General features: G+C 52.6%; 1 protein-coding gene across 3 annotated transcripts in view; it reads right to left on the bottom strand.

Moving 5' to 3' along the window:
* Positions 1–4,025: 4,025 nt before the first annotated feature.
* Positions 4,026–16,238, bottom strand: part of PPM1F (protein phosphatase, Mg2+/Mn2+ dependent 1F) — a 31,642-nt gene continuing 19,429 nt past the window's right edge. For all 3 annotated transcript variants that reach the window (XM_049620535.1, XM_049620533.1, XM_049620534.1), the window contains 3 exons: positions 13,666–13,809; positions 9,367–9,460; positions 4,026–8,194 (listed from right to left, as the gene is read on the bottom strand). In XM_049620535.1, coding sequence (XP_049476492.1) covers positions 7,842–8,194; positions 9,367–9,460; positions 13,666–13,809 — 591 coding nt within the window. In that variant the 3' untranslated portion in view covers positions 4,026–7,841. The remainder of the gene's footprint in view (positions 8,195–9,366; positions 9,461–13,665; positions 13,810–16,238) is intronic.

Here is a 16,238-nt window from a genome sequence, read left to right as displayed (position 1 = left end):
GTCACTCGGCACAGGTGGGGTGCACTGGCAATCCTGTATTTGCTCTCCATGGATTGCTCAGCAGCTCAGTGGAAGGACACATGTGTTAGGGCACCAGTGAATGGGGGATGAGAAGGGACATCGAAGTTTCCAGCAATATATCATGACCTTCCCCTAAGCTTATCACACAGGTCTCAGATGGTCAACACTGAAAGGCTTTGTTGTTATAAACTGTATCTCAGTCCAAAACAAGGGGGCACATGTTGACCCATCTCAGCTGGAGCCCTAGCTTGGTCAGATTTACTTTCCAACTTTGAACCTCTGCCTCTGTAACTCAGTGGCCCTTTGGTGGGGAATCAATGATGGCCCACTTCCCTCATTGACAGAAGAAAGATCTGGTGCCCAGAGAGAAGAGCGACCCCTGCAGGTCAGGTGTGGGGGATGCATCCTAGAACTCCAGGGGCGAGGTGAAAAGAGTAACCACTGATTCCACCATCTAAATCAATCCTCACTGCAACCCTAGGAGGGATCTGTCATCATCCCGATTTGCAGGTGAGGAAACAGAGGCTCAGAGAAGTGATGTTCCCCTGGTTGCAGAGACTGGCAGAGGCTGGCTTTGAACCAGGTCTCTGCTTTCTGCCCCTCTGCTTGCCTCTCTTGCTTCCAGAGGGAGGCTCCCTCACCTGTCTGCCTTTGTTGATATTACAGAACTACCTGGTGAATTTTAGCCTTCATTCAGCAGAAGTGACAGTCTGTAACACCATCCTGGGGCCAGGCCTTGAGCCGAAGATACAAAGATGAAGAGAATACAGCTCCTGACTTAAGGATTGTATCTAATGGCAGAACTGCAAAGCAGCATCTCTGTTGCTCAGGTAAGAAAAAGAAATCCCCAGGAAGGGGAGTAACCTACCCAAGCCGTGTGGTCACTGAGGGGCGAGAACAGAACAAGGCAACAACTCTGTCCCCTGTTCCTTAAAAAAAAAAAGTCACCCAGGAACTCTTGGGTGGCCCAATGAGTTAAGCATCTGACTTTGGCTCAGGTCATGATCTCATGGTTGGTGGGTTTGAGCCCCACATCAGGCTCTGTGCTGACAGCTCGGAGCCTGGAGCCTGCTTAGGATTGTGTGTGTGTGTCTCTCTCTGCACCCCCCACCCCCCAAATAAATAAACATTAAAAAATAATTTTAAAAAGCCACCCGTCAATACACACATAAGTTGCTCACCCTCTCGGGTAACCAAGGAAATGCAATCTGAAACCACAAGGAGATGCCATTTCATGTACCACTGACAAAAATTAAAAACTCTGATGGAAACAAGGAAGTGCTGGTGAGGATGTGGAACAGTGGACTCTCAGTGTATTGCCATCTGTATGGCACAAGCCCTTGTCGTGAGCCTTTTGGGTGGGTGAAGAGGCAGTGGCAGAGTGGCCTCCTGGCCACACGCCTGTGTAATCACATGGGCCACGCCTGCCTTACTGCTCTACTGCCGCTGTGTTGAAATTCCTAATAATTTATCAAGGGGTCTGTGTTTTGATTTGCACTGGGTCCTGCAAATTCTGTGGCCAGTCCTACCCAATGGTTTCACTCCTGGGTATATGCCCTAGAGCAACTCTTGCATATGGGTACTAGGAGGCCCACTGAGAATGTTCATAGCAGCTGTTTCTGCAAAAGGCCAGAGACCCACACAGCATGGATGAAATCGGAGAAACAATGCTGAGTGACAAAAATGTGAAGAATGTGTACAGCAATGTCCCATTTTCATAAAAAGGCCAGATGAACAGTGTAATGGTGTGTGGGGAGATATGCATATGTGGTAAATCTTTGACACCGATTCTCAAGGTGTTTATGTTGTATACTCCTTATTTTGAACAGGGAACGACCCACCTGGGCATGCTGCACTGTCAGAATCAGGCATGGAGAGATGGACAGCACGCGGTGGCCTATGTGTGGCACCCTGGCTGAGCCCCGAGGCTGAGGAGAGGCTGCCATGAAAGGGAATGTCGCTGGCTGGGGCCCAGGCCTCCCAAACGTTAGCAGAAGCTGCCGAGAAACAGCTTCACAAAGTGAGGCCTCGGTTCACGGAGAACAAAATGCTGCAAACAGACATTAAATGTCCCATGTTGCATCATGTGTATGTACAGCTTGGACTCTAAGATTTATAGCTCTTGGATTTTATCTGTTTCATCTCCAGTGACTCTATATTGTTTTCTTTTGTCTCTCTGGGCAAAAAGGTGCCTTTCCTTTCAGGAGGTTTTCTTTTTTAAGCTGCAGTTCTAAATGTTTCTTACCTTGGTTATCCTGTTATATCTTTTTTCCCAAGTTTTGTCATGTTGTCATATTACTTTTATAATTTCAGGAAGGAACAGGGGAGGGGGAGGAAGAGAGGGAAGAGGAGGGGAAGGGGGGGGAGGTGGTCTCTGATGCCACAGCCATAATGACTAAGGGGCCTGCCTGGGATGGGCAGTGGGGCCACCAAAGCCCCCTGTGCTGTGGCCAGATCTGGCATTTGTCCAGGACCGTCTGCCCAGGTTGGAGCAATCCCAGGGCTGCTCTGAGGTTATACCCACCGCTTGGCCTTGGACACGCAGATGTCTGGGACTTCTTTGGCCCAAGTCCCCAGAAGCAGACCCAAGATGAAGTGTGGCTTTGAGTGTGAGCCTGACGCCCTGACCTCGATTGGTTTAGAAGCTTTCTCTGCCCCAGTCCAGCCTGGCAAGAATGGGAGGGCCATGTGGGACCAGAAGGAAGTAGCTAGGAGTTCTGGGACCCTCTAAGGGGAACTCTTGGGGCAAGGTAGTCATCAGCCCTCCTAGATGGCTTCCAGTTTCTGTCTCCCTGGCTCTTCTGGCTGTTGGACTTGCTTCTCCAGGTTGAGGTCTCTACCCACTGGGCACAAGACCCAGTCTTGACCACCTTGCTCTCATCGTTCCTGGAGGCAGACAGTTGTCTGTGCCAGACTTGGCTTCTGGGTATAGGTCTGTCTCCCTGCTGGCAGAGAGCCTGGCTGATATCCCCAGCCCCTACCTGCCACCATGATGGCCTGGTCTGGCAGGTGAATGACACCCAGTTGCCCCAGAGGCCGTTCAATCCCTGCCTGCCTGGTGCTCAGTCCTTCAGGTCTCCCCCACCACTACCCTGTGGCTCCAGAGAGGGTGCTATCCCAGGCCCCAAGCTCAGTGACAGTGGGGTGGGGGGTGGTGTGGAGCCACCATCTGGCTATAGCAATGAGATATAGAACTGTGAAGCAATTTGTTTGTGAACAATCAAGACAGCATATACTTAAGAACGAGGTTCTGCTGGGCAGATTCTGCAGGGAGCTTCCAAGGAGGCGGAGGGGACCGGGCAGGGGGAAGACAGATGGATGAGTAGGTGGGGCTGGGGGGTGGGGCTCAGGGCCTGGTTGGGAGCCCCAGCCCCCTCTCAGTGACATGATTGAGACAGATAAAGCTGCCTCCCTTGCAATGGGGCTGGGAGCCGGAGGGGCATGGAAAGCTCTCAGGGTGATTTGGGAAGGGACTAGAAGCTAGTCTGGCAAGGCCTAAATGGGGACAAAGGCTCGGCATCCAAGGCTGGGCTGGAGGGGAGGAAGGGATACAGCAATCCAACTAGTTGGCCCCAACTAACCCCGAAGCACAAGTGCCCCCTCACATTTTGGGGAGTTCAGGCAGCATTTTGGGGCCATGGCTCAGCAGTGGCTGCATGGAGGCATTTTGGAATGTTTTCCTATTCCTTGGGGGTCTAAGTTCAGCCAGGAGCACAAGAGACCTGGCAGATGCTGACCTGCTTTCTCCCTTCTGAGTGTTTTCGCAGGGGGGTCCTCATCCTCAGTGTCCCTGGGCCACTTCAGGCATCTGGGGGCTCCCCAATCATGTGAGGTCCCCTGTGGGGGGGGGGCGTGGGCTAGCAGGGCTTTCTCCTGAATTAGTCTGCTGGCTTTGTGGGGAGACTAGTAGATGGTCTCTCAGCACCCCAGCAGCTCCTAAACATACTCTGGATACTCAGGCACCAGCTGCTGAGCGGTGAGAAAAGAAGGCAGGACTCAGGTGACAGGGTTTCAAAACTCGTGGTTTATTGACACTTGAGCACAGTGACCCCTGGGAAGAGACTGTGTTTCTGGGCCTCTCCTCCTGGGACTTGCCCCTGCACACAGGGGAAATAGTAGTCCCATCTTGGAACAAGATGCCCCTTGCAGAGAACACCTCTCCCAGGAGCCCTGCTGAGACGCGCACAAATAAACCCTTGGCAAGGCTGGCATGGCATGTGAATGGCAAAGCTCGGCGCATTTGGCAAAGCTGTGGAGCCTCGGCGAAAAGCGTGGGCCTCCTGGGGCTGCCTCCTTTGGGCTACAGGCAGAATTAAACCAAAAACAGCTTATTTTGCACAGGCCCTTAGGTGCCCATTTGGCTCTTGTCGGGGCCAGGCCTAGGAACTGCCAGAGCTGTGACCCAAGCCCTGGGACTACTGCTGAGGTGGCCAGACACCCAAGCTGGAACTCAGAACTGGCATTATAAGGGTAGGGACGAGGGCCACATGCTGGTTTCAAAGGGTAGGGGGAGATAGGACTGTGGCCAAAGGCTGGCTCAGGACCTCAGAGGGCCTGTGCTTCCCCAGTGAGGCCTGCCCCCATCGCTGTCCCCAGTAAAGCACACCCCTTTCCTAGTCCTGGATGCTGAGGACAAGCTGGGTCAGGGAGGCCATGCATCTGCCTCTGGATTTCAGCAGGTTGGGAGCTTGACTAAAAGGCAAGGGAGACCCTGGCTGTGCCCTGCCCTTCAGCCTCACACCTGCAGAAGGAGGCAGCTGAGCCTGTCTGCCTCTCCTCCTCCTGCTGGCTTGGGATCAGCTCTACCTGTAAAAGCAGGGCTCCCTCTCTCCGGCTTCTGTGTTCCTTATACAGCTAGCAACTGTAGCTCCATTCCTTTCCAACCCACTTAATTGTAAGAATAGACACTAATGATACTTAACCACCCCTCCCACTAGCAGAAGGGGAGGGTTCCTTAGCACTGGCAGCAGCTCTCCAGGATGTGCCAGGCTTGCCCTCGATGGGCCCCGAACCTCCAAAATTCCAAGATCTGCTGCACAGATTCCGTGCAACCCTGTGTCCTATAAAGGAGAAAAGGGGGCCCAAGGAGGCTCACGACTTGCTCAGCTCATATAATGAGCTAGTGGCAAAGTGGGGATTTGAGAAGGGGACTGAGGCTTCTAGACTTGGGGTCCTGGCTAGAGGCCTTCTTGGGACTGTGGCCTGACAAGGAGGTGGGCCAGGACTTTCAGAGGCTGAAGATGCCCAGTGGCTCCCAGTCCTCCCTGGTCAAGAGGGAAGAGACCTCTATGCCTAGATGCTTGCACAAAGCCAACATCTGTGCAGTGGGAACAAGGGCTCCCTCCGCCTCAAGGCAAGGCTGAGCAGCACCAGATGGCAAGGGCCTCTCACAGACAAGAGGGGTGGGCACTGGGACGAGCCTGGAGAGATCTCCCGGTGGAGCCTTGAGTCTGGGCAGGAATCAGACCACCACGTGGGGAGTCCAGACTCCACAGGTGAAACCCCACTCTTGATGGCAATCCCAGAATAAGATTAGCAAAGAAATGAGAAAAACAAGCCCACACCTCTTTCCTCTGTTAAGGTCATGCTCAGGGGCAGCCAGGCTGGTAGGGGCCACATGCCATCTCTTGCCGGCCCTGCGCTGGGAAGGGCCAAAGAGGGGGCTTCTGGCCCCCAGAAAGCAGCAGGGCCTTCAGATTAAGTGCGGCAATACCAGGTCATTGTTGGCTCCCACCAAACCTTCTCTGAACTGCGGTGACTACATTTAAGATACTTTTTCTGTCACGAGCCCTTGAGCATGGCACTGACCACATCATCTTGGCTACTTCATCCCTGAGGTGAGAGTAGGGGTAAGTGCTGAACCTGTGGGCGGCATCCCCCACTGCCCCCCTGCCTGCCCAGAGCTGGCTCCCACCCTCCCTGCTGCACAGCCCTCGGGCCTCGGGGGGTGGCTCTTACCAAGTCTGCCCTTCCCTGGGCTGATGAGTGCTGCCAAGGCTCTCCCAGCTCCCACCTTCCTGGAGCCTTGCTACTGCAGGTGGATTCTGGCCTGGGGGACGCAGTGCCAAGCTTCCTCCTGCTGCCCACCTCCCAGTGACATTCTCCACGAGCCTCCAAAGCCACCCACTGCTCTTCCCAGACCCGTAGGCCTGGGTCCTCCCACAGAGACCCCTCTCTGCTGGACTCTTCACCCAGCCCTGCCACTTCTAGCTCAACACACATGCTATATCTGCCTCACTGGATGTGAGTAGTCTGAGTCACCCAAGCTTCGTGGCTTCTGAGCCTCACCTGCCCAGGGCATGCTAGGGAACGTAGAGCTCTCCCCCAGGTGGTCAGGCTGTGGGCAAAGCAAGGTAGCAGAGGGTGCCGCCATGGTGGGCAAGAAACAGGAGGAGGGGTTTGGGGAGCTGTGGGGCAGGTGGATGGACAGACTCCAAACAGAGCCAGAACCCCCCAGGCTGCCTCCAGACTTGCCAAGGCCTCATAAGTGTGTTTCCCAAGGAAACCAATTCGATTACCAACACGAGACGTTCTAGGACATTCCAGTCAAATGAGAAGTCTGCTCATGGAGCTCAGTTCCTCAGCCTGGGGACCAGCCAGAGACATGGGCAGCAGGACTGAGGTGCGTAGGGAGGCTGGGGGAGGTGCCATGGTCACCCTGAACTCCCAGAGCCCCTAGGTCTGGCCCAGGCTGTGCAGCATAGCTCATGCTCTTTCAGCTGCTTTGCTGACTGTCAGCAGCAAATCGCATCACAAAGGGGCAGAAAGGAGGTGGAGTGGGAAGAATTCTAGCTGAAATCATGCCACTATAACAAAATAAATCCTGTTCTTGTAAAAACTTAAACATGCCTAGTAGAATCCATCCCAGGCCTGGCGGTTCTAGCCTCACATAAAGCTGTTTAAGGCACTTGAATGGCTTATTAACACCACCTGGAAAAGTGTTTGCTTCAATCCTGATTTAGGAAAAAAAAATCAGTAATACTGCAAAAGAAGTTTCTTCCAAAAAAAAAAAAAAATCAATACTTAAGGTTTCCAAGAATAAAATAAATGCTAAGCTCTGCTTAAGTTACATGACACAACAGGTCACCTTGGCACTGACAAAACAAAGACAAAAACCTGAAATACTGCTTCTGAGTTCAACTGTCCTGGAAAAAAAAAAAGACCACAAACTGAAGACACACACCTCATCGTCATTCTGACCTTCCTCTCACTGGGTGTGTGTGGGACGGGAGGGACCCAGGGAGGCTGGGGGCTGTGAGCATTCACTGCAGACCAGGTCCCTGGTGCTCCATTCTCCCCAATTTGGGAAGCTGGCTCGGGAGGCCAGGTGCGTCAGCGGAGACAAGCCTCCCAGTGGCGGCCAGTGAGGAGCAAGTGAGAAACCTGTGCTGGACACCCATGTCGCACTTGGAAATGTCCGTGGCTCCTGGGTCTGCCTGGGGACTCATGCAGCATCCTGCTGCCCCATGCACATGCCCAGCATCTTTGGTCTGGCTGTGGTCCCCACCTGAGCCCCCTACCTGATGGGGCTGGGAGCAAGAGCTGCTCCACTTCTTGGGTCGTCTTTTCTTTGGTGAGGTCTCTTCCCTAGGCCTCCTTCAGAGAACAAGGCCATCCCACTTCCTGTCTGAGCAGGGCACATCCCCCACCACCCAGTCCAGTTCCACAGCCACCAGGATGGGCCAATGCAAGCAGCACGGGAGACTTGGGGCCCTGGGAAAGCACTGTGAGGGTGGCACCCACCTGTCCACCATCACCTGTTGGGTCCTAAGGCATCTGAGGGGGAGGGTTACGGGGTAGGGGCAGGGAGCCTGCACCTCCTAGCGTCTCTGTGGAGCATCAGTCCCTGGCTCTGCGAGGCCAGCGGGCATGTCTCCTACCCCCTGGGCCCTGCCCTTCAGCAGGTCTCGGGGGTCCCTGAGGAAGACCACCATGACTGTGATGTTATCGTGGGAGCCCCGCTCCCGGGCTGCAGCCACCAGCTCTTCAGCAACCTGCAGCCCGCTGCCCTGCTCCCTGACCAAGTGGCTCTGGACGAGGCCCGCGACCTCCTGGTGGGGGACGACATCGAAGAAGCCATCACAGGCCAGCAGCAGGTAGTCCTCGGAGCCTGTCAGCTCCCGGGAGGCTGAGTCGGCCTCTCCTGACACGTAGGGCTTCTGAAAGACGTCCCCTGGGCACAGGAGAGAAAGGCCTCCTGTTGCCAAGTCCAGCCAGGCCCGGGGCCTCACTGTGGCCACCCTCTTCCGACGCCCGTGTTCACCAGTGAAATTGGATAATTTCATGTGGTGCTAAGGGCAATGTGGCAGACCTATTGGGTGCAGAGTTAGAACCCAGCCAGACCAAAGGTCAGCTCTACAAAACAGCCTTTTCACTTCCAGTGGAGCTGGGCCCGAGAGAGGGGATGACTGAGGTAAAGGACCTCACTTTTCCTCCCTTATACTCAGGTCTGCAGGTTCCCTTCCCCCCAGGTCCCTCTCCCTGAGGGCCCACATCCAATTCGTTAGCAAGTCCTGGTGGCTTTACCTTTAAAGTACGACTCGAAACCACCTCTGTCTCCTCACAAACTGCCCAGGCCCACTGATCCCCCTCCTTCTGCTCCTGCCCAGGGGTGTGCACCAGACCACACCGCTGACACAGAACTGCCTAGGGTGTCCCCCTCCTTTGAAGGTGCCTCCACTTTTGGAGAAGCCCATCCTGCTGCCTCCGCACCCGGATGTGCCAGAGACCCAATAGGCAGCAGCAGCAGGGGGAAGGGCTATAAGGCAGGCACCGCAGGCGGCCTTAAGGATAGGATGGCGTGTGTCCGGAGGCTGGGAGGAGACATGTCACCTTGAGGGGGTTAGCAGGAATGGAGTGTTGCCTAGGTACCTGGAAGCAGCGTTGTGGCTGCGGAGCCCAGAGTGAGGCCCAGCAGCTGTAGGATGCTGAGAAAACAGGATTGTGGGGAGAGGGGGCTGCTTTTCTTTTTTTTTTTAAAGATAGAAAAAGGAATCATCAGCATGAATGGGGGAGGGGAGGACAATCCTCATTTATGACCTTTCAGCACATACAGTAGCTAGCCAAGGACCTCCTGGTAGGTTTTTCTGGGGAACTGTTTTAATGAGGAGATAATCACGTAAAGGTTAACTTCTGTGATTATTTGTGTGAGATGGAAGTTTCTAAGGTGTCTGCACCTGTACTCTCTCAATTTACCAGATTGAGGAATCTCAGTCTGATTCCATGGCCCCACAGACCATAGGTGCTTTATCAGCACAGGACGCTGCTGTCCCCAACAGCTATGTGAGCCCCTGGGCCTCAGGCATGAGGCCTTTGTCTCCTGCCCCCTGTCTCCCGTCTCCTTACCGATGGCTCTAGACACGGCCAGGGTCCCGTTGACTCTCCAGCAGTCCATGTGAGACACAAAGCCGCCCAGAGCTTCAATACGCTCCTTCTCATCCTGTGGGGGACAGCCAGAGTGGGGGCTGGGGTGCACCCATGGGGAAGGGTGCCAGGTGCTGCTGCCTGAGTGGAGCTGAGCTGGTTTCTTCTTTTTTAATGTTTATTTATTTTTGAGAGAGAGAGAGAGACAGACAGCGCAAGCAGGGGAGAGAGGCAGAGAGAGAGGGAGACACAGAATCTGAAGCAGGCTCCAGGCTCCCAGCTGTCAGCACAGAACCCAATGCGGGGCTCAAAGCCATGAACCGTGAAATCATAACCCAAGCCAAAGTCAGATGCTAAACTGACTGAGCCACCCAAGTGCCCTGAGCTGAGCTGGTTTCTAAGCGCTGGGGGCTGCGATTCTCAAACAACGCCCAGATGAGGCGTTAGTGGAACCGCAGGAAACCATGAATAACCTAGACGTCCTTCAGTTACAGCAAGGGCTACCTCAGTTATAGGGTGAACACAGCCAGACCATCCATAGTCACCGACCCCCCGACCCCCCCTCTAGCTGTCTCACCTTTCACTTGGGAATACTTTCTTCCTTGCAAGCTGCTGGGACGAGCCCAAGCCTGTGTTACACGTGGCCACCTGGCAGGATTGGATGAAACCTGAACCAGGCCCCTCAGCTGTCCTCCTACCTTATCCTCTCCACCAGCCTGAACAGCTTCTCCAAGGTTGAGCCCAGAGCCGGTGGCCAAGTGGGTTCCCATCAACGGCCATTTCCTACTCGACCTGGAATACAAGGCTCTGCACAGCTGGGCCCCTGGGCCCCCACTTCCGTGAGGCTGCCCTGTCCAGCCATTTCCCCTCATGGCCCTCCGGCCTCCCTTCTGCCCCCTGACTGAGTGGCCTCGCTCACCTGCGCATTGCCCAGGCAGTGGTCAGTTCCTCCTGGGCTTGGCTGGCACCGAGGTCAGCTGCAGAGGTATCGTGCCCTGCACTGCGCTTCGGCCACCCCTAGGCTCTCCTGCTGGGTTTCCCTCTGCTGTGTTCCCCACCTCCCTACTTCTGATAGGATAGGGCCACTCTCCTGCCACATGCTCGCTCCCACACACGTCTCAGCTCTGTGAGCATGCAGCCCCCAGGCCCATGTCCCCGGTCCTGCCTGTCATCACAGGATATCCTACCCGCCCCTCCAGACTCTGCACTCACAGGGCCTGCCTGTCATCACAGGATATCCTACCCACCCCTCCAGACTCTGCACTCACAGGGAACACCCCACCCTGTCCTCCCTGGCCCCCGGCGCCCCTGGCTAATGGCATCGCCAACCTCTTAGAAGCGTAAGGCCCTTTCCCCATCCTCAAAAGCCTGGATTCTTCTCCATCCCTCCTGATGCTGCCTTGCCAGGCAGGTCCTCCTCCCCATAGCTGGCCAGGTGACTGCAGCGGCCTCTTTTGTGACCCAGCTCTCACCTTGCCCTCTGGTGGTCTGACCATTCTAGAAGCTTCTAGTAATTCCTTGTGAAGTTCCTCCTGACACAGAAGCAGGAGCCCTCGGTCTCTCAGTGGCTGGTCCTGGCTAAACCTGCCCTTTTCTCCTGGACTCCACCCCTGGCCTCCTGGGGTCCCACCTGCCATCAGGATTGGGCTCTATGCCTCCTGCCTGCTCATTTCCCTCTTCCACATCTCCCAACACTTTGCCCAAGTACTATGGCTTGCAGCTGCCCATTAGTCTGAGAGGTGCTGGAAGGCTCACTGCCTCAGCAAAGTGTCCTGTGCACAGTAGGTGCTAACTGTTCATTGGCCTGAACTGAATCCAGTGGCAGCAAGGCTCTGTCCAGACAGCAGCAGAACAAGGCAGAGTGCCACGCGGTCCCCACATGTGCCTCAGAGCCGGTTTCAGCAGCTGCCAGACCCTTACTGCCCTTCACTGTGGCTCACTAGGTTGTTACTAGTTTCCCACTCTCGTGACCAGTGTGATGGTGGTTATTTTTCGTGGGAGACCTTTGAGCCGGTCTTTGATGACTTCTCAAAGGGTGTAGGTGACAGGCTAAGCTTGGGATCACAGGGCTCATTAGCCGGGAGTGGCTGGCAGGGGCCAAGAGGGCCCTGGAATCTAGTCTCTGTAGCCATGTAGGGTGCAGATCAATGAAAGAACAGACACTTTGGCAGGCTTTTCCCATGCCAGCTGTGGTCCCAGCACCCCATGTGCACCAGGACACTCCATTCTTATCTCCTGGGAACCCCATTTCACAGACAAGGCACTCAAGGCTTGGAAAGGGTGGAGCCAGGACTGAGCATGGCTGTCAGTCTGTGATCTTTGCTGTGGTGTCATTCTGCAGGGCTCAGGCAGTGCTGGGGAGACACTGCCAGAAAAGTCCTCACCGGGCTGCAGAGGAGGCACAGGACGCCAAGCTTGTAGGGATGAGGGTGGGCAGGAGCAGGCCAGGCACCCTGAGCAGAGGCTTGCAGCTAGTCCTCACTTAGGCAGCATTTCACCTGACTGCCCATCTCAGGGAAGGAGGGTCCACCAGGGAGCAGGTGCCGAATGCCCCAGTGCTGCAGTGGCAGTGGAGTGACACAGGACACCTGCCACTTCCTGGCGGTATGCTCTGGGCAAGTTACTTAACCTCTCTGAGCCTCAGTTCTCTCCTCTATATAACAGGGAGGGCGTATGTAGGAGGTTTAGCACAGACAGAGCTGCAGTGAGGCCAAGGAATGCTGTCATTCCTGGCTGTTTTGGTGATCACGGCCTGACACTCCTTTGCAGTGCTTTCCAAATCTAGAAGCCACAAAAGGACAGCTCCGTTCAGTTACATAAAAACCAACATGTCTACAAGGCAGAAGCCCATAAACAAAGACAAAGCAGGGGGCAACTTGCAAATCACCCTGCAGACAAGGAGCTGACCTCCCTGGTGTATAACAGATGCCTACAAATTGATAAGAAAAATAGCAACAGGTCAGGAGACAAATGGGCAAAGGACAAGAATGAAGGGTTCTCACAGAAGGCAACGTAAATGATCTTAAGTGTTTGAGAAGATGCTTGGCCTCATACTGTAAGAGAAATGCAAACTGAATAACCACTTTCCTTCCTTTCAGACTGGTCAGTGGGGCTATGGCCAGAGGACATGCAGCCTGAGGAGGGCAGTGTGGCAAAAGTGCCAAGACTGTAAATGGGAGTGCCCTGACTCATCCCTCCATTCCTAGGAACCGTTCTATTAACATACTTGACCCAGAACAATGCAACACTATGCAAAGTCATTTAGTGCCCTGTGGACTTTAGCATGAAAAAGACTGAGGAAATCTCGGGGCACCTGGGTGGCTCAGTCAGTTAAGCGTCCGACTTTGGCACGAGTCATGATCTCATGGCTCATGAGTTTGAGTCCCACATTGCACTCTGTGCTGACAGCTAGGAGCCTGGAGCCTGCTTCAGATTCTGTATCTCCCTCTCTCTGCTCCTCCCCTGCTCTCTCTCAAAGATAAATAAATGTTAAAAAAAAAAAAAAGAAAAAGAAAAAGACTGAAGAAATCTCAACGTCCATGCACAGGATGGCGGACAGATGGGGCTCTGCACAGCCCTGTGGACGGTGGGGGCGTTTTCTGTGCTGATGTGGAAGCCTGTACATGTGGGGAAAGCAGAGCAGGGACAGGGCTCCCGGGCATTTCCCAGTATGCAAACTCCCACCATCCTACAGAGACAGACAGACTGGACACCTCTGTGAGATGTGGTCCAAGGAGGAATGTCAGCCTTACATCCAGATGAGGACCCTGAGGCTCAGACAGTTGAGTGACTTCAGGGTCCCAGTGTAGCCTCTACCCAGTGAAGCCCCAAGCCTGCTTCCTTCTGACCTTGGCTTAGCATCACCTCCTCCCTGGAGACCTCCACCCCCACAGCCCAGGTGGCCAGCCGCCCCTTGCCCACATGCACAAAGTGCACGACCCTGCACTTTGACCCCACTTCCTGGGCTGCCTCTCCTCTGCAGCTCTGGGCTCCATGTCACTGTGGTGAGAAGGGCTTACGTGGGACTCTTGGCTATTAATGCCCCAACTTTAGGGAGGGGACCCCTCCGCCAACAGACAAATCCTGTTTGCCAACAGACAAACCCCTGGCCACTTGAATCAGGCAGAAGGACCCTCCCTCTGGAGGAACACCAGGATCTCCCTACGAAGATGGTGCAGGGCCCCTCTTGCTTCCTTGCCTACCTGACCATCCACTAACCCGTGCAGTCCAGCATGATCGGGGCCGGGGATGACCCAGGCATGGAGGGAGGGAGCCCCTTACCTGTCGCTCAGGTCTGTGCGGCTCCATCAGCTTCACCACCTGTCCCTGTTGCACCAAGATGACTTGGGAGTCCCCGAGCCAGGCGACGTGCAGGGTCGTTCCCGCAATGAAAGCGCACACACCCGTGGTGCCACTCTGCAGCCGCTGAAGGGAGAGAGGGCTAAGGGTGAGCCATGTGCTGGCACTGTGGGCCCAATCCTGTCCAGACTGAACGACTCCTGCAATAGTGCTCAGCCAGATAAAAGGAACAGACTCCAGAAGTACACAGAGCACAGTCTCCTAAGGGTTACGCTGCATGACAGGAGAGCACATCCTGTGTGGTCCTGCTTATCTACAACTCTGGAAAACACAAGCTCTATCGTCTATTACGTCTGAAAGCAGAGTGGTTGTCTGGGGAGGGTGGGGTGACAAAGGCCGGGAAGAAATTCTTTGGGGGTGATGGGTACTTCTGTTATTGTAGACAAATGCTAAAACCTATCCAATTGTACACTTTATTTTTATTGAACCAACTGTACACTGTATATTTGTAATATGTGCAATTTATTATGTGTCAATTTCATCCCAATTCAGCTATCTTAAATTAATAATACACTTAATTTAGGGGCGCCTGGGTGGTGCAGTCGGTTAAGCGTCCGACTTCAGCCAGGTCACGATCTCGCGGTCCGTGAGTTCGAGCCCCGCCTCAGGCTCTGGGCTGATGGCTCGGAGCCTGGAGCCTGTTTCCGATTCTGTGTCTCCCTCTCTCTCTGACCCTTCCCCGTTCATGCTCTGTCTCTCTCTGTCCCAAAAAAAAAAACAAAAACAAAAACAAAAACAAAAACAAACCAAAAAAACGTTGGAAAAAAATATTAACTGTATTTTATTGCATTAAATATGTTATATATTTGTTAAATACACATTAAACGTTAAATATATGACGTTTCTATTCTTAATATGATAACTATATCAAGGCGAAAGCTTCTAGAGAAAAAATTCATTCAAACCATTTCTTAAAAATTTTGGCCAGCTCTTATTTCCATTCAAATATAAATTTGCTTATTTTATTCTACATAGACGATAGAATAGTATTCAGCCTTAAATAGGAATGAAGTGCTGATAACACGCTGTAACATTGCTGAAGCTTGAAAACAATGTGGTAAGTAAAAGAAACCAGCCATTAGCAGAATTACTGCATGATTCCATTTATATGAAATGCCCATCACAGATAAATCTATAGAGACAGAAAAGAGCGGTTGCCTAAAATGAGGGTGGAAAAAATGAGGGTAGTGGGCAGTGATGGATGATGGGGACAGGGTTTCTGGGGGACGAAATGTTCTAAAATTGGAGTGATGGGTGAACCGTCTTGTGAATGTACTAAAAAGCACTGAACTATAAACTTTTAATGGATGAATTGTACTGTTTGTGAATTATCTCAATAAAGCTGCTGTAAAATTATATTAATGAAAGGAAATATGAATCACATTTTATCTTCATTCTACCTAAACTTCAAGTATAAAGGTTTGATAGAACCTCCGTGAGTGTGCAGAGACTCTTGCCATTATGAGCTCTTCCCGCAGTACTTACTAGACAATGGGTTTTAGAAGATGAGAGTGGAGAGATACCAATGTAAGGTTGGGTGATACACATGAAATAGACATTACCTTGTAGTAGTAAAACTAAATTGTTGTCATAAATGGGATGATCATATAGGTACTTTGCCAGTATAGTCCAGTTTATATTTCTTTCCCTGACCTGGTGAAATGGTCCCTTAACTCTCAAAACCTTTCTGACTTAGTAAATTATATGAATTTCCTCAAATTATGGGAGGTATTAGCATGTGTAAAGGCAACATGTTGTTAACAGTCCTGATATAATATAACGTTAGTGATGGGGGGAAACTTCCGCTGAGTGAGTTCACAAAAAGTAAGATGAACCTAATAATTACCTTTGATGTGTTCCTGGAAGTAAAAGGATATTCCTTTAAATCAGATGCTGTGGTAGAGGAAGTTGTTAACTAATTTTAGACCAGGAATCTAATATAAAATTTATAAACGTTTAGGTCTTCTACCTCTCAAGGCCATCAGAAGTCCTTTGTCTTCCCTGCCCTGTGCCATACATTTCATCCCACATCGTTGTTGATCAAATTCAGATCTTGCTGTTTCAGTAGTTCTTTCCCACCCACTTTTTTTTTAAGTTTATTTATTTTGAGAGAGAGACACACAGAGCACGAGCAGGGGAGGTACAGAGAAAGAGAATGAGAGAGAGAATCCCAAGTAGGCTCCACGCTATCAGTGCAGAGCCCAACATGGGGCTGGAACTCATGAACCATGAAATTGTGATCTGAGCTGAAATTAAGAATCACGTGCCTAACCGACTGAGCCACCAGGCATCCCTCCCACCCACTCTTACTTCATGATGTAGGGGATACATTGTCACCACGTTTTGTTGTAGGGGATTTCTGTTAGTTTTTGCTTAATTTATCCTATTTACTCTTTCTTTAGGGGTAATTCAGGGAGATTTAAAATCTGCACTGCAACCCTGTACCTGCTTCCAGATTGCCTCCAGAAACCACATCTCCCTCTTTCTTGGTTATT

Source organism: Panthera uncia, assembly GCF_023721935.1.
Source record: "Panthera uncia isolate 11264 chromosome D3 unlocalized genomic scaffold, Puncia_PCG_1.0 HiC_scaffold_8, whole genome shotgun sequence".
NCBI classification, from domain to species: Eukaryota; Metazoa; Chordata; class Mammalia; order Carnivora; family Felidae; genus Panthera; species Panthera uncia.
This window is presented reverse-complemented; position numbering and strand designations above follow the sequence as displayed.